We start from the raw sequence: 17,822 nt of genomic DNA, 5'->3' as shown, positions 1-17,822 counted from the left end.
GTTCTGGCACTAACCAACGGGTACATTGAAATCGGAAGAGAATTGGGTATCATTTTGAAACATTAAGGACATAAGGGCATCCACAGTGGTAGTAATATAATACATCACTTCAAAATCATTCTCTCTATTCTCCTTTCCATCACCTCTCTCTTCCTTTTCATCTCATCTCTCTTCCTTTTCATCATCTCTATTCACTATTCATCAACTATATATATATACTCCAACTCTCAAGTATCATTTTTCTACAACTAAATTTTCAAATGTCATTTTTCACTCATTGCGTGCGTATAGCGCTATATTTATCGAAAAAGTAACATTTCAAGTACTTAACATATACTCCATTATACTCATTGTGGTGATATAACATTATATTTATCCAAAAAGTGTTGTTAACAATGTTAAATATAACACTATTGTTGATGCTTTAAGCAAGAAACTTTAAACTTGGAGGACATAATTGAGAATTTAGAGAAAGATTAAGGACATAACCAATGATTTAACCAACAATTTTGTGAAACCATTGGAATACGAGAGTGAAACGCTCAACGCGGAAATGAAGCCATCAGCAGTCGTCGGTAGGGATTACCGGAGTATCTCTCTTACCTCCCCATCAACATCCGATGCCCCTTCTCTCCAACACTCGTTTTGTCAGTCCATCAGAATCCCAACTAGAAACTCATCCTTCAACACCATTTCCATCACATCTGCTGTCACAAAACGAGGCATAGTGTTTTGCGCAGCTGAGAGGGACTCCCCTGCAAAATGCCTGCGCCTGATTCTCAATTCGCCTGGAGTACACCCTGGCCCTGCCTGTTTTGATGCTCTCAGTGCAAAGCTCGTTGAGAGGGCTGGATTCAACTACTGTTTCACCAGTGGTATGTGCTTTCTGGGTTGTGGGTTCTTGATATGGGTTTTGTTACACTGGAGCTGTTTGATGCAATTACATCATGTTCATATTAGTAAAACACTGTTACAATTACTTATAATTAATCATTTTGCAGTAATTTTTGTACCATGCGCTGAGCTGATTGGTGGGCATTAAGAATTGAAACATTATGATGTTTTTTCCCCTACTGGATGATAATGGGTATTGTCAATTTTCTTCATTAATTCAGCTTAAAACAGATTGGGGATACAATTAAATCGTTAATCTAATATTTTTATCATAGATAATGTTTGTTAACAATTATCCAAGCAAGTCTTCGTTCGTGTCCTTATTTCTCTAGTAACTCCAATATTTGGGCTCTAATCATTGTTGTTTGGGATACAATTCATCAGCTACAACCACTTAGGAGATATCTCTTGCTTTTGTAGGCAGAGCCGGAGGTAGACATCTCCTGCCTTGATAAACAAAAAGGCTCCTTATATCACTGTCACATTTTTCCTGTTGGAATCTTGTTCTGTCTTGAAGGCTACAAACTCACTTTGTTGACCAATATTGACAGGTGATTTGTGGAGTGTGGTATGGACTATGGAGTATGAACGTGTTTCTGACAAAGATACACTATACATTATACACGTGATGCATATGTCTGATCTGACTCCACAGTATGCTAATACAAATTTTTGGGGATCATTCCTCAAATTAAAGCATCAAGATCTTTGTTTTTAATAGGTGGAATCTACAATATTTCCTAGATTTTAAATTATAGTGTTCACTGGGATATTTTAAGTGCCACTTCCATCCGCGTTAGTAGATTTACTATGCGGCTGGGGGGTGGGGTTGAGGTGCACTGAGTTTTGAGGTTTGTTTAACATGATGTTAAGGTTTGATTTGTCTATATTTCATTTATGTTTGTCGTTTTGTATATAAATTCTTCTTTTCCTTTTCTTTTTTAATGATTGAAACTTGGAAGCGATTGGTGTTGTTTTATTTGGATTTCTTAACCGAATCAATGTGGAGGATATTAAATTATTCTTATCTTTTGTCGAAGCATTTTTTTAATTAATCATAACTATTGGCCATCTTTTCTCTTAGAAAGTGGCCCTGGATTAGAAATGCTTTTCATTCTTTTTGGGCCATCAGCCCATCATCGATGTATTCCACTCTATTAGTGGAGCCATAAATTAATACATGTTATTTTTTTTAAATTGGTGTGTAATGATCTTAATTTTGTCTGAGTATTTCTATTTTATTTTGCCATTTGTAATACTCCTTTTTCTTGCTCTAGGATTTTCAATATCGGCTGCAAGATTGGGGTTGCCGGATACCGGTTTTATTTCCTATGGAGAAATGGTAGATCAAGGGCAACAAATCACCCAGGCCGTCACAATTCCTGTAATAGGGGATGGTGATAATGGATATGGGAATGCCATGAATGTCAAAAGAACTGTCAAGGGATATATTAGAGCTGGTTTTGCTGGGATTATTCTTGAAGATCAGGTTTATATAATTTAGGGCAAGTGTTATTATTTGGTGATTTTGTTTTATCATGGTCTTTATTGTTTTAACTTTTTATCTACCCTTTGATTTATTTTTTGTTCGACCTTTCTGTGAAAATCTCCAATACAAAACGGGGCACTCAAGTTGAAGCAATTCTTTTGAATTATGTAACATTCTTTAGACGGAGAGCAGAAAACAAACAAAAATAAAATAACTTTCATGTTTTAGTTGACCTCATACACAAAAGAAATCTCTCTTAATATTGTATGTAGTCATTGGCAATTGCTTCTTGAAGTTTCTTTCATGTGCATGGTTTCTTTTTTATGGATATAATAATAAGGTCATTAGCATATCAAGAAAAAGCCCTCTCTTTAAAATTTTCTTTCCACCTTAGAATTTCTGCAATTCCTCTGAAGTTACGGCTTATCTTATGAGGGTACAAGTGTTGTAGGGACTGAAGTAGGCATGATATTGGTTAAAAATTATAATAGATGAGATCGGTATCCTTGTAATTGGACTTTGACTTAGGAGAATTTGCATCTATCTATGGAAAAATCTTGAAGCTATCACTAACTGATGATAATTTATGTTCTAAGACTATTGTTTTTGTTTTTTTGTTTTTTTTTTGAATATGATCAATAACATGATATAATGCCGCTGCCTATTTCTATTCAGCAAAGGGGGACCATTAACAAATTATTGCTTAGATTTTAGACGTTGCGAGTTGCAATAATTCTGAAATTTTTCTGAGGGTCCAATATGGGTGAATTCAATATTAATTTGTCTTATCTTTCTTATTCTAAAAGTTCTATTTTTCTGTAGTAACAGTGTGCTCCTTTGGGGGTCCTCATAAATCATAGGGTACTTGTTTCGCTTTTCAATATTCATGCATGCGAAGTTTATAATACTCCAATCTCTTATTTTGGCTTTAAATGTTGTGAATTTGTCGCCATACTTAGAAGACTCTTCTTGATCTTCATTTTGTTCATTGGTTGAAGTTATAACTTAGGTCTTTTATGCTAAACTGATGATTCAATGATTTGCATCGTTATCATTCAAAATGGATATTGACTGTGGTATAGGACTTGTGATGCTTATAAATCTTTCAATGCAAGGTGTCTCCAAAAGCTTGTGGTCATACACGTGGTAGGAAAGTGGTACCTAGAGAGGAAGCAGTGATGAGAATAAAAGCAGCTGTTGATGCTCGGGAAGAGAGTGGTTCTGACATTGTAATTGTGGCAAGAACTGATTCACGACAAGCAGTATCACTGGATGAATCACTCTGGAGGTCAGTGGCTTTTGCTGATGCTGGAGCAGATGTTTTGTTCATTGATGCACTAGCTTCAAGGGAAGAGATGAAGGCCTTTTGTGAAATCTCACCTTTAGTCCCGAAAATGGTACCATCTCCTTTAGTCACAAGCCCATGCTATTGCATACTCGATGATGCTTTATATATCATTCATAAACAATTTGATATCCTAACATTTAAAACTTGAGAAGCTAAACAGTCAATCTTCTATATGGTCATATAATGAGGCTGTACTTGCATGCTGAGCTAAACCAATGATCAAAATTGTCTACGTCCAAGAGAAGCTCCACTTGTTGAAGTGGTAGCCCTCTTATCACCTTGACCTCAAGGTCAAGCATTCAAGTCCATATCCCCCAAAGCTTGCCTAAAAAGTACAATTTTTTTTCGACTTCTTACTTTTCTTTCCTGGTTACTCTTTGTTTTTTTTTTTTTTTTTTGCAATTCTAGTTCAAGCACAGTTTTCATTAGGATAGAAAACGAGTCAGGTGGAAAGGGGGTTTCTTTTTTTTCTGTTTGTTGTGTTTTTCTATGCCTTTGATTAGTCATAGCACATATGATTGGTTCACTTTTCAGTGCCTTAGAATTTAAGCATCACTTTTGCCTTTCAATCTTTTGTCTGTTATTTAAGAAATGGATCCGTTTCTTACTTTGATCTTAATGTAATACAATGTGTTTTTGTTTGCCTTTTGTTAGTCACAGATGATTGATTCACTTTTTTAGTGCCCCAGAATTTCAGTATCACTTTGCTGTTTAATTTTGAGTTGTTTCTTTAGTAAGTGCTTTTTCTTGCTTTGATATTAATGTAAGACAATTTAACCTTTCTGTATATAGAGACATTGCAATACTTTGGTACTGTTGGCACTTGGCTGTGGTTGTAATTCTTGATCTTATTAGAATTGCAAAACCCTTCAGGGCCCTTAAAATTCCGTTCGCTGTACCTTGTAGGATAATCACTCTTTGCAAAAAGTTCAGATTGCAGTGTTTGGCAATTAGTTTGGAGAAATCCCAATGGCATATGGTAATGTATATTTGATTTAGAAAAATTCAGGTTCCTTGATTACTAAATGAATTCACATTTTGCCAGCTAATTTCTTTTGGCACCTCAATCAAACACAAGCATCATGAATTTTACCAGTTTAGGAGATTTACTAGAAATATATATTGCACAAGACTTCCAGTGCACTCTTCCATTTCATCCACAAGCATCAACCTCTCTTTCATTCTCAATTGTATTGCTAAGATATTTAAAAATCCTTTCTTTTATTACGCTTTTCCCATATTTTAATCGGTTCCTCATTTCTTCTAGTGCTTTAGGTTATGATTATTGTTTTCCCTTTTAGAGCTTGGTATATGTGAGATGCTTGCTGGGGGCAGGTGGGGAATTGTGACTATTACAATAAAAACTGTAATGTTTCAAGTGTAATTTCCCAACAGTTATGTTAAGTCTCTTGAATACGACAGGTTGATGATTTGGGTAGAGCAACTGTTTTGTTGCTCATATAATGTATGCCACATTCTAAATACAGACATGTTGGATGACCCAATTACATCAGTTTACTTTTAAAGCTGCTATGATATTCAACTGTATCAACATTATTACAAGGATATGCATTAGCGTATTTTGAAGGTGTATGTGCCTATGTGGTAATATATTCCTATTTAGTAATTGGACTCTCCCATTCTTGTGTAGGCCAACATGCTTGAAGGAGGGGGAAAAACACCAATACTTAATCCATTGGAGCTTGAAGATATAGGATATAAACTTGTGGCCTACCCTATTTCCTTGATTGGAGTTTCTATTCAAGCAATGCAGGTGTCATCTCAATACCTTTTTGAAAGAAAAAAAAAAAGCATGAAAAATTTTGGATAGCATTTTAGGCAGTTAAGCATCTCTCACTATTACGCTGTGAGAAATAATCTATGCATGGTATATGCGCAATGCATCTTCTTTGGCTGAATAACCAAAAATCTTTGATATTTTGCTCCGTTGATGCACTTATTTTACTGTCAGAAATACCCTATTCATGATGTGAGCATTATAATTTAATCCCATATTTCGTTTCGATGCATTTGTTTTTAAATTTTATCTTCATGATAATATTTTCAGCTAATTTTTTTCACCAGAAGCTCCACTTCTTGTTTACAATTCTGTTAAATACCGTGTTATCTTCTTTTCATGCCATGGCTAGTGTGACGTAGGCCAACTTTTGTAATCCTCCTTTTGAAGCTTTCTTAGGTAGATCAGCAACTAAGTTTGTGTTTTGGGTGATTAGAATAGCAGTATCGGATCTGAAATTGCAGGGAAAGTAAAAGAAATGAAGAAAAGATAACCTAAGCATCACACCAAAGGGTGATTGCATCACGCAATCGGAAAGCAAATCACTCGCTAACAAATTCTCTCAAAGCTGTATAACTTGAATTGTAAAGGTGTAATTGTATTACATAGATTCTTGGTTACAAGGTGTAATATTTATACTCTCTACAACAGACTTTGAATCTAATCTAAATAAGGCTAATTCCCCTAATGTAGCTTTCTAGGAATCAATCAATATCTGATCATCTATAATTAAGGAGATTAGAATTCCTTAATTATAGATGACAAATTATATCCTTTAACTCTAGCAATCTCATCCCATCTTCTAGATGATTCTCAATCACCTTAATTATAGCTAACATATTAAATTCCTTAACTCTAGCAATCTCATCCCATATTCTAGATGATTCTCAATTCTCCCCCTCAAGTTGGTGAATAGATATTTATCATTCCCAACTTGTCCAGAATTATCCCATAGGAGTTGCTGTCAATTCCCTTTGTCAATATATCGGCAAGCTGTTTCTTTGTAGTAACATATGGCGTACAAATCTCCCTGGATTCTATCTTCTCCTTGATAAAGTGCCTGTCGATCTCTATGTGTTTAGTCCTATCATGTTGCACTGGATTATGGGCTATGGATATAGCCGCTTTGTTGTCACAGTATAACTTCATAGGCCTTTCAACTGGAATCTTCAAATCTTTCAATATAATTTTGATCCACAATAATTCGCAAACCCCTACTGCCATCGCTCTAAATTCCGCTTCCGCACTAGAGCGAGACACAACCTTTTGTTTCTTACTTCTCCACGAGATTAGGTTTCCCTAGAGGAATGCACAATAACATGTGGTAGACCTCCTATCAATGACAGATCCAGCCCAATCCGAGTCTGTGTAGGCTTCAACTTCTCTGTTTTCTTGCTTAGAATATGGTACTCCTTTGCCAGGACAAGACTTCAGATACTTCAATATCCTGTACACAGCTTCCATGTGTTCCTTTCTTGGATCTTGCATAAATTGACTCACCAAGCCCACTGCAAAGGCAATGTCTGGTCTTGTATGGGCTAGATAGATGAGCTTTCCCACAAGCCTTTGATATCGGCCCTTGTCCACTACTTCTCCTTCTTGATTTAAATCAAGCTTCTTGTTGACCTCAACTGGTGTATTTACAGGTTTCCCTCCTGAAAATCCTGTTTCTTTCAACAAATCAAGTACATACTTTCGTTGTGAGATAAAAATACCTTGCTTGGATTGGGCCATCTCAATTCCCAAGAAGTATTTTAGAGTTCCCAAATCTTTAATCTGGAACTCGCGTGCCATTTTCTCCTTAAGATATGCCATACCATCTTTGTCATCACCTGTAACTACAATATCATCCACATACACAATTAGGATAACCAGCTTACCATTATTGTTATGATTGATAAATAATGTGTGGTCGCCCTGACTTTGATGGTAGCCAATAAGAAGCATAAATCTAGCAAATCTACCAAACCAAGCTCTTGGTGATTTCTTTAATCCGTAGAGAGCTTTCTTCAGTCTACACACCTTATTCTCATTCTCCTTGTTTTTCAAGCCATGCGGCACCTCCATGTAAACTTCTTCTTCTAGTTTCCCATGCAGAAAAACATTCTTCACATCGTATTGGTAGAGCTTCCAATCCTTGTTTACAGCAAGGGACAACAAAATTCTGATGGTATTGAGCTTGGCCACGGGTGCAAATGTTTCAAAATAATCTATTCCTTGTGTTTGAGTAAATCTCTTTGCAACCAGTCTAGCCTTGTACCTCTCCAAGGTTCCATCAGCTTTGTATTTGAGTGAGAATACCCATTTGCAACCTACAGCCCGCTTTCCTTTAGGTAAACTTGTGAGAACCCATGTCTGATTTTTATTCAAAGCATCCAATTCTTCTTGAACTGCTTGCTGCCATTTTCTGTCCTTGAGTGCTTCATGTATATCTCTCGGTAGTGTGGCCTCTGTTAAGTGTGCAGTAAATGCCTTAAGTGATGGAGACAACTTGTGGTATGACACATATCGAGCCATGGGATGCTTTGTGCAACTCCTTACTCCCTTTCTGACAGCTATAGGAAGGTCCAAGTCAGTATGTAGCTTAGATTGTGTACCTGTAGGATCCAAATCAGTGTTTGAATTGGAGTGATCTTGCGCGGAATTGGTGGCTTCTACTGGTTCTGCAGCATTCTATTCTGTGAGTCCTTTTTTTCTTTGGTGCACATATTGTATGGGTGGCTGATTTGGTTGAGAGATTGGTATTAAAGACTGTTCGTCAGTAGGTTCTCCCCCTAAAGATGAAGGTTCTGTCTCTAGGAAATTTTCTGCATGTGTTTGGTGCTGGTTTTCTTGGCTGGACAAGGGTGGTGAGGTAGTAGGACTTATTGAAGGTGTTGATAGGATGTCCTCTGGTTGCAGAAAAGAGAACAGATGGTCGGAATCTGCTAGGTACTCCCCCTTACGACTAGATGTGATGTAGAATGGTGAAAACTCATGAAACGTGACGTCTCGTGTAAGAAATAATTTTTTGAGAGTGGGAGAGTAACATTTATAGCCCTTATGCACTAGAGAATAACCCAAGAAGACACATTTGAAGGCTCGGGGAGCTAGTTTACTTCTGCCTATTGCGGGGTTGTGTACAAAACAGACACATCCAAAAGTTTTGAGGGGTAGATTGACTGAAAACTTCACTGAAGGAAAGTGATGATTTAACTTATCATGAGGAGACTCAAAATTCAGCATCCGACTTGGAAGTAAATTGATTATATGAGCAGCTGTTAGGACTGCATCCCCCCAAAGATAAGCTGGAACATTTTGAGTAAATAGAAGGCTTCGGGTAACCTCTAGTAAATGCCTGTTCTTTCTTTTGGCCAAGCCATTTTGAGAGGGTGTATAAGCACAAGAGATACGATGGACTATTCCCTTGGAGGTGAAGAATTTTTTCAACTCATATCCAGTATACTTCCCCCCTTGATCGCTTTGTAAAATTCTGATTTTTGAATTGAAGAGTGTTTCAATCATGTTAACAAAGCTATAGAGGGTTTTAGAGACTTCAGATTTATCTCTTAAAAGGTAGAGCCAAGTATGTCTTGTGGATTCATCTATGAAGGTGACAAAATATTTATGGCCCGATCTACTAGACACACGACATGGTCCCCAAACATCAGAGTGTACCACAGAAAAGGGAATCTAAGTTCTATTATCACTAGAATGATAGGTTACACGCTGGTGTTTAGCCATTTCACAAGATTCACAGCTAAGATCACTAACCCTAACTCTTCTAGTGAGATTAGGAAACATACGACATAGAATTGGAAAAGAGGGATGACCTAATCTCCTATGCCACAACCAGAGTTCTTCCTGTGATTTATTCAAGTTACTGTGTAGTCCAACAATTTCTTGGGCATTTTGGATGTCAGGTTCTAGGAGATAGAGACCACCAGATTCTTTAGCAAGACCATTCCTCTTCATTGTGACTGGGTCCTGTAGGAAACAATCATCAGCAGAAAAACATACCAACTTGTTAGTATCCTTAGCTAATTTATGAACTGAGAGTAAATTAACTGCTAGTTTAGGAACATGAAGTGCAAAATCAACTCTTAGGCTTGGCTTAACCAATATAGACCCTTTACCAGCTACTGCTGAACAACTACCATCAGCCACCTCTACTTTATGAAGCCCAGAACAAGGTTTATATGTATAGAAAAATTTAGAATTTCCTGTCATGTGTTCTGAGGCTCCGGAATCTAAAATCCATGTTCTAGGATTACTAATAGAGGTTAAGGCCGAGAGAGTAATACCAGAGTGAGTTGTACCAACATCTGAACCTTCTTCCTTCATGATTTTCCTAATTTCAGAGAGCTGCCTAGCGGTGAAGCCGAGATCATCTCTATCTGAAATCGTAATTCCAGCAACATTTGCTGTAGCTTTTGCTGCCTTTTCTTGTGCATGCATCTTAGCAAACACCCAACAATTGTTTATGTCATGGCGGGACTTCATACAATGGGTACACCAAAGATCCGCTTTGGGATCCTTTCCTCTTCCCTTCACACGTCTTCTTCCATCAACCTTGGCAGCCATGGCTGTCTCTGCAGATTCCTCTCCAGCCATGACTTTCCTCCTACTTTCTTCACTTCTTACCATAGAGAAAGCCTCGCTAAGAGTAGGAAAAGGTGTTTTCCCAATAGCCAAAGAACACACAGCATCGAATTCAGGCTTAAGTCCCGCAAGGAACTTAAAAGTTCTTCCCTTCTCTAGCATTTTAGTCACCGCTGGTGGGATTTTTGTTGCTCCAAGCTCCATGCTTTGGTAATAGTCCAACTCCAACCATAAGCCTCTAAGAGTGCTATAGTAGGAGTTCATATCATCAGAGGCACCTTGCTTGGTGTCCCTTATGCGATTCTCGATCTCATACATCTGTCCATCATTGCCCATTTTGGAATAGGCTTCCTTCACCGCCTCCCAAACCTCTTGTGCATTCTCCATGAAGAGATAATTCTTCCCAATGCTAGGATGCATTGTCTGGATTAGCCAAGCTGTCACTAGTGCGTTTTCCTCCTCCCATTTGGTGGTAGCAGCACTTTCCTCTGGTTGCTTTTTTGAACCATCTAAATGCCCAAATTTTCCTCTGCCTCTAAGTGTGAGTTTCACAGATTGAGACCAACTTACATAGTTGTGAGAGCTAAGTTTCTCGAAGACCATGGGTAGATTGTGGAAATCACCATTGTTGGTTGTGGATTGAGCGGCATTTTCAGATGTGTTCTTGGTGTCAGCCATTGAGGGCTTGTGAATGATCAGTTTTGGGAATGTAAGGTTTGTGTTGGACGGTTGAGATGTGACAGAATAGAGGCTCCGATACCAACTTGAATTGTAAAGGTGTAATTGTATTACATACATTCTTGGTTACAAGGTGTAATATTTATACTCTCTACAACAGAATTTGAATCTAATCTAAATAAGGCTAATTCCCCTAATGTAGCTTTCTAGGAATCAATCAATATCTGATCATCTATAATTAAGGAGATTAGAATTCCTTAATTATAGATGACAAATTACATCCCTTAACTCTAGCAATCTCATCCCATCTTCTAGATGATTCTCAATCACCTTAATTATAGCTAACATATTAAATTCCTTAACTCTAGCAATCTCATCCCATATTCTAGATGATTCTCAATTGTATATTCATTCATTGATCAAAATATGAGAGATTACATAGCTATTTATAGAACCTATTAGTTTCCTTAAGATTAAAGTCCCAATGAAACTATGAGTTAGAGTGGAATTCTGAACTTCAACTAGGACTTTACTTGACATAATAAAAGACTGTTTTCCTACCAATATCGAAATTCACGAAATACTGTAGAATACCCCTATAATGAAAATTAAAGGAAACTTATTTAAAACTGACCCAATAGGAAACTAACGTAAGAAAGCATAAACTAAGACTCAATAAAGACTGTTAAGACTTAAGACTACCCTAACTCCCAATTGAGATACCCATCATCCATGGCATGCCATATTAGCGCTTGAGCATTAGAATTAGTCCCTTTACACCTCTTAAACACTTTTAAATCCTGCTGTCAGCGTGCTCCATCATGGTTGCTTTCACTTGATCATTTCCAGATTTCTCTCTCTAGTCCTTACTAAACCTGTGTTGTAAGGTCTAGAAAAACTTTTATTGAATTTGGGTAAAGCTCATATTTTGGAAAACCCCAGCAAATTTTGTCCTGCTCTTGAGTAATTCTACGTGATATGGTTCATCATATGCTTATATAGAAAATGATAGAGTTGTTAATAGTTTTTTTACAACTAATTGTAGGATGCACTAATTGCCATCAAAGGAGGTCGCGTTCCACCTCCTGGAAGCATGCCATCCTTTGACGAAATGAAGGAAATCTTGGGCTTCAGCACATACTATGAAGAAGAGAAGCGGTATGCTACCAGTGGCAGTCAGCTGTCTAGGGAAAGAGGTGGGTGAGATGAAAGTTTGACCTCTTAAATGAGAAACGGTGAATATTATTTTTATCTAAACAAGTGATCAATATTCTTTGTTTTCCTTGACATTAGGAGTTAATATGCCTTTGCTCCCTCAAAAATGCTGCATTTGGCATAACTGCGGTAAAAAAAAACCTGTCCCGTTCTTTAAAGTTCTTACAAGCATGGCTGATAGAGGCTTCAAATTTTGACCTCCAGCATTATGCCCGTACACCTCCTCCCAAAGAGCACAACCAATATTGGTGCATGTGGTTTCCTGCAACATCTTGTCCTAATACTCATCATGGTGTTCATATTTGCATAGTTCTGTCATGTCTTCTCATGGGTGATTCCAAGTTTTTCTGGCAAGAACATTTCATGCCTTGTCATTAGTCCTTTTTGTTCTTCAAAATCATCATAAATTTGGGTTTCACGGTAATTATCTAGTATTTCATAAAAATTTTGGTAAAAAAAAATGAAATCATGGTCCATGGTTGCATGGTAAATATGGTTCCCCTCATGAATCTTTTGATTAGGCTAGAGAATGAACTACACTTCATAGGCCATGATCCAAAGGTTTTTTTGCCTAGTTTAATTCTTCTTGGATGTGGGCATCTCTTATACCTTATTCCTAGCAGCCTCCGTTGAATAACTTGCATGGCATTGATGCTTGGCATTAGATGCTCGTTCCCATGCAATATCGTAGAGGAAATGGCCTCTGTTAATCTTTCGTTTTTATCTTCAATTTCTTTAATTGCTTTAGTTTGACTCTTTTCTTGTCAAACTATGCAAATGCGTACTATACTAAATATGTTCTCCAGCAAAGAAACAAACTCATGCATTGAAAACTCAATCTAAGCGCAATATGAACATCTGAAGTTTTTTTAAAAACCATATCTTGAATGAATAAATTAATCCATAAATGTAACTGTGAATGGGAAATAATGGCACATATACGCATATCACAGCATTGATCATGGATCATTTTTTGTTCTTTGAATTATATGCTTCTAGAAACGTCCGAAAACGTATATTCCTTATGAAGCTGCTTTTGCTTTTCTCAATGAAAGGTCCTGATAAAGGCTTATGTTTTTATAATGACAGCGTAATCACCAGCTAACTGAGGTTTATGTGCATGTGTTTTTGTGTGCGTCTATTGCCTGCTTCTGTTTTCCTGGTCTTACAAATGTAGATTATGGTTCAGCCAGCAGCAATGTGTATGGAATTCAGCGGAGAGTTCAAGATGACTCAGAGCAAGGAGGTCGAAGTTTTCAAGATGTGATTGTTGAAGTGTTAGATCCTAGCACATACAATAACTTTAATGCAGGTGGTACAAGGGCATCTTTTTCTGGAATCTGGTCTCGGACTTTGCGAATCAAAATTACTGGAAGAGATGGGTTCGAGAAACTTGATGTTAGAATCCCTGTACGTAACTCCTGAACCACCAATGAAAATAGCATATTGCTGGCTTGGGTTGAAACTTAATAGTGTTTACTTGTCTTCCCCTAGGTCAAATAAGCTTGTTTCTTATCCTATGATTCTTGAAACTAACGCTAATACAGGTTTCTCGTTCAACGCTGGGTTTGGTCTTCGGCTATAATGCATATGTTTTGGACATAAGTTAGTTGCTTTGATTCCTAGTAGATTCTAGAGTTTTATGATCATGCCCCCAATATCATATTATTCCTGTTGAGGAAAAAAATAATAACTGTGAAGTTGGGAAGGGGATGGGGCTAATCACTCTCATTATTTTTGCATGCACTTCCTTCACTACGCAAGTCTTCAAATCATGCCTCGTTAGTTGTCATTCATAATGTTATTTATTTATTTATTTTGTGACGCACTACTCACTGGGGAAAAAGAAGGATAAAACTGAATGACTACTAATGAATTGGCGTTTGGTCATTGACTGTTTTGAATGTTAGAATTACTGTTTTATTTTATTTTTTCTTGACTTCCCAGGCTGGATTCCTAGAAGGAGTCACAAAAATTGTTCCAGGTATTAATTTTTGTGATAGTTAATGATTGCATGATATAAGTTAATTAACAAAGCTGACCACAAAAATGATTGATTCTTTGTTTGCACAGCTATGGGAGGTGTAAACTTGAAAGAGCTTTTGGATGGTGCGGCTGAGGAAGTTGGAGGGAAGCTATTGTTAGATTTTAAAGACACGATGGGTGACAGGATTCAAGTCTTTCTAGAATAACGGCATGGTAGAATACCTTTAGTTTCATGATGTATAACGCATTGCACAAACTCTGATCTTGTGTTTTTTTTTTTTTTTTGGTTGTTTGCAGGGTGGTTTTAAGATACTTGTAAGCCTAATGGAAAACCAAAGTTACATTTCTCTTGGTTATGACTTATGACATTTGTTATCCAACAATATTGGTGTTACAACGCTCTTGATAATTTTTAGAATTCTTGGTTATGACTATTGGGCACGTATTATTTTTGAAATCCTGACGTTACTACATTGAGAAATCGCGGGGGTTGGGTCAATGGTAGTGTAATAAATTCGTATCACGAATATGAATATGGTGTATTTATACATACTAGGTATATATGGTTAGGCAAACACTTACGTATTTACTGGGATCTTGTTGACTGTCCCTCATGATATAGACGGATGCAACGATTCAACTTACCAAATCTCAAAATGCCTCTACAACACAATGATTGGTACAAAAAAACCCTTTTAAGTTCATTCTCTTTCTTTGCAAAGTAGGCTCCTATGTTTTTTACACTTGCATTATGGTACAATGGTTTGTTTTTCACGTTATGAAAGTCATCAAACCCATTTTGGTTAGGATACATTCTCATAATTTTATCTAGAGATGGTCTTCTTATCCTATAATCTTAGTTCAGATCATGTTGACCTCAACTACTTATTAGGATGAGACCTTTGTATCCCAATCCATTTAGAGTTAATAGTTTAATCTTACTCTCTAATATGTTAAAAAATATATATATATATATATATGTTAAGCATGTGCTTGGACCTAGTATAGCCCATCTTGGGTGGCCCAATCCATGCAGTTAAGTCCAACAAATTCCCACTCGAACACGATGGGTCGGACTGAGATAAAAAAAACAAACTTAATGGCTCGTCTATCCTTGTTAAATTCAAACAAGCAAATTGGTCGTGCCACCTTTAGTATACGGATAAAAGTATCTCCAAAGTAGAAATTGGCTCTACCCGATCAAAGAATCTCCAAAGTAGAAATTCGGGCAAGAGCCGCAATAGAATAGGTTATGATAAATCGTGTCGAAAATATCCATGTAGGTGTGTACTAATTAACTTAACTCCACGTTGGGAATGGGAGGTAGTATAGTTGGTCAAGTTGTCTTTTCAGGACCTTGAGGTCTAGGGTTCCATTCTCACCAGGAGGTTGAGATTTGGGTAATTTTTATCTGTTGTGGTGGTCTTCATACCCCTCGGGCATGGCTTAACTTGTATGTGACCTATGAGTCTTTAAAAAAAAAAACTTAACTCCACGTTAAACCAAGTATCACTTAATCCCTAAGAGAGTCCTATACTCGTTCCTTGAATTCCTGTCACATGTATTCAAAATGATGCGTCATTTTGACATTTTTATCTGCCCATAGAATTCAAGGAACTTGTGGGATCCGTAACTACTTTTCCATTTCGCTCTCATTCCATTTGGATTTTTGACAATTTGCCTTTCTAGCTTTGTCCCATTGGGTTGTATCAAATCTTGACTCTCAACTCTTCAACTTCCCTCTAAAATTTTTCTCTCAACTTCCCTCTCCTTGGTATAGCTCCGAGGAGGCTCCTCCTCCACTTCCCTCTTTTCAGTTTGTTTTCTAGTTTGCTGATGTCTGGATAGGGTCAAGTCACATTGGGTCACAGTCGGTTTTGTGTCGAATTACCGCCTCCGATGATCGTTTGGAGCAGCTAATGGCTAGGGTAGGAGCGTCACGCTACGAGGAGTTCAACGGTGGTGACGGCTTGTCAAACCGACATCAGAAATGGGTAGATGGGGCTTTGGTGTGCCTAGAATATGCATATATTTGATACCCCTTTACATGCATTTTCTTGCCATTTTGAGTGAATTGAGAATTGATATTGCCTAAGTATTTTATTTGTGCACATTTCAGGTGTTCGAGACATGCATTGAAGAAACAATGCAAAATCGATCAGAATCAATCACATTTAGAGACAGAGCCAAATTCAGATCAATCAGAACTGGAGCCAAATCGATCGGGACATGTAAATCTCAATTACCAGATTGCATGTCCGATCAATCGGAAATATTCCCGATCGATCGGAATTTTATTTTTGGAGAGAAGAGAGGGAGAGGAGACAATCGGTAAAGACGAAGATGTTAGCCTAAGACCAGAGAGAGTGAGATTGAGATTTGAGGATCAAAAAAGTGACCCTAAACAATCAATGGTGTAGATCTTATTAGCACCAAGTCATCCATCCAAGGGTTAAAATTAAAAGAAATTAAAATTTTAAAATATTAATATTATATGTCGATAATCGGTAAATTTTTTGATTTTGAATTTTGATTACCGTTAAATTTACCATACTGAAGTATTAGAAATGATATACCAATTTTCTATGATTTTCGGTAAACAATATGTCTGTAACGATACGATATTGGATAATTTACCGCTATCATAACAGTCATACTCTTTCTATTTTTTTTGAGTTAATTAACAATTTGAAGATTCAAATAATTTAAAGGTCGAATTGAGACTCAAAATTTGTGCATCAGAGCAGTGTTTTTGACATTAGTGTGTTTGACTTCAGTATGTTCGGACAACCATAACTCACTCATTTCATCTTCGATTGTGATGATTTTTGTGGCGTTGGAAACAAGACTAAAAAACTCATAGAATTATGTCGAATATATTTTTAGAGATTCGAACATTTTAAAGGTCAAATCGAGCCTCAAATTTTACACAATGGAGTTGCATTTTTTACATCAATGTGTTCCACGTTAGTATGTTCGGACAACCAGTGGCGAAGCCGCCCACCCTTTTAAAAAAATTAATACATATATGTATGTATATATATGTGTAAATATATAGATAGTAATGGAGCCACACTATGTTGAAGTTGGTCTCAAGCACACTCTTGAAAAATATATAGCATGTAATATAAACTATAAATATTGATTGCTACACACTCATAAGTGATGATAGATGTTTTATACTTCATGAAAAATCGTCTAACACACTTAAAATAATTATTTTTTTTGGTTATTTTGAACAATATATGTTTTAATTTTTTATATGTAATTTAATGAATATATAGATATTTACTTATTTTCAGTTATTTTTCCAGTAAATAGACCTAAAAAAAATTTCGGGGCTGCTGCCCCCAAACCCCTGTCAAAATTTAACCTTTCTCCTATACATTCCTAAATCCACCACCAACCAAGCCCCCCTCACTTTGTTTTCTAGATCCGCCACTGCGTTTTTGATGTCAGTGTGTCTATTAGTACAGATAACTCAAATTTATGTGCAGTGTGGACAAATTCATTATAGTGTAGATAAATTAAAGGGAAAATTAAAGATTAGCCCCTTATTGAAGAGTTTTGTTCCAAGAAGGACACTCTTAAAAGTCTTATTCCATAAAGTCCATGTAGTTTGAACTAATATTTCAAAAAAGACAAAAGGTTAAAATATATGGTTTTATTGTCTAAAATACCCTCATCTTCATCCTCAAACATGGCACATGCCTCTTGCACATGATTCATCTCTGACCTCTGCCCAATGCTTCGTCTCCGCCTCCAGAAGCTTCTTCTCCGCCCCTCATGGCTTATTCGAGAGTTCTATGACATTTTTTAGTGATTTTTCATCT

General features: G+C 36.9%; 1 protein-coding gene across 2 annotated transcripts; it reads left to right on the top strand.

The window, feature by feature from the left end:
* Positions 1-498: 498 nt before the first annotated feature.
* Positions 499-14,574, top strand: LOC119990013 (2,3-dimethylmalate lyase-like). Of its 2 annotated transcripts, XM_038835819.1 has the most exons (9): positions 499-875; positions 2,172-2,383; positions 3,499-3,780; positions 5,383-5,505; positions 11,834-11,984; positions 13,193-13,413; positions 13,951-13,987; positions 14,077-14,202; positions 14,287-14,574. In XM_038835819.1, exons 1-8 carry the CDS (start codon positions 554-556, stop codon positions 14,193-14,195), a joined length of 1,467 nt encoding a protein of 488 aa, XP_038691747.1. In that variant the 5' UTR covers positions 499-553; the 3' UTR covers positions 14,196-14,202; positions 14,287-14,574. The 2 variants fall into 2 exon arrangements, with proteins under 2 accessions (XP_038691747.1, XP_038691748.1); XM_038835820.1 differs by lacking the exons at positions 13,193-13,413; positions 13,951-13,987; positions 14,077-14,202; positions 14,287-14,574 and adding an exon at positions 12,082-12,220.
* The last annotated feature ends 3,248 nt before the right edge of the window (positions 14,575-17,822 follow it).

This window comes from Tripterygium wilfordii, chromosome 21, assembly GCF_013401445.1.
Source record: "Tripterygium wilfordii isolate XIE 37 chromosome 21, ASM1340144v1, whole genome shotgun sequence".
Taxonomy (NCBI): Eukaryota; Viridiplantae; Streptophyta; class Magnoliopsida; order Celastrales; family Celastraceae; genus Tripterygium; species Tripterygium wilfordii.
Note: the sequence above shows the minus strand (reverse complement) of the source record. Positions and strands in the feature narration are given on the sequence as shown.

Bases quoted from the DNA above. Each gene is read 5' to 3' on its own strand.
- LOC119990013 (XM_038835819.1), top strand. From the start codon at position 554: ATGAAGCCATCAGCAGTCGTCGGTAGGGATTACCGGAGTATCTCTCTT. The intron at 2,384-3,498 runs GTTTATATAATT...TTTCAATGCAAG, and splicing joins GGATTATTCTTGAAGATCAG to GTGTCTCCAAAAGCTTGTGG. The intron at 13,988-14,076 runs GTATTAATTTTT...TTGTTTGCACAG, and splicing joins AGTCACAAAAATTGTTCCAG to CTATGGGAGGTGTAAACTTG.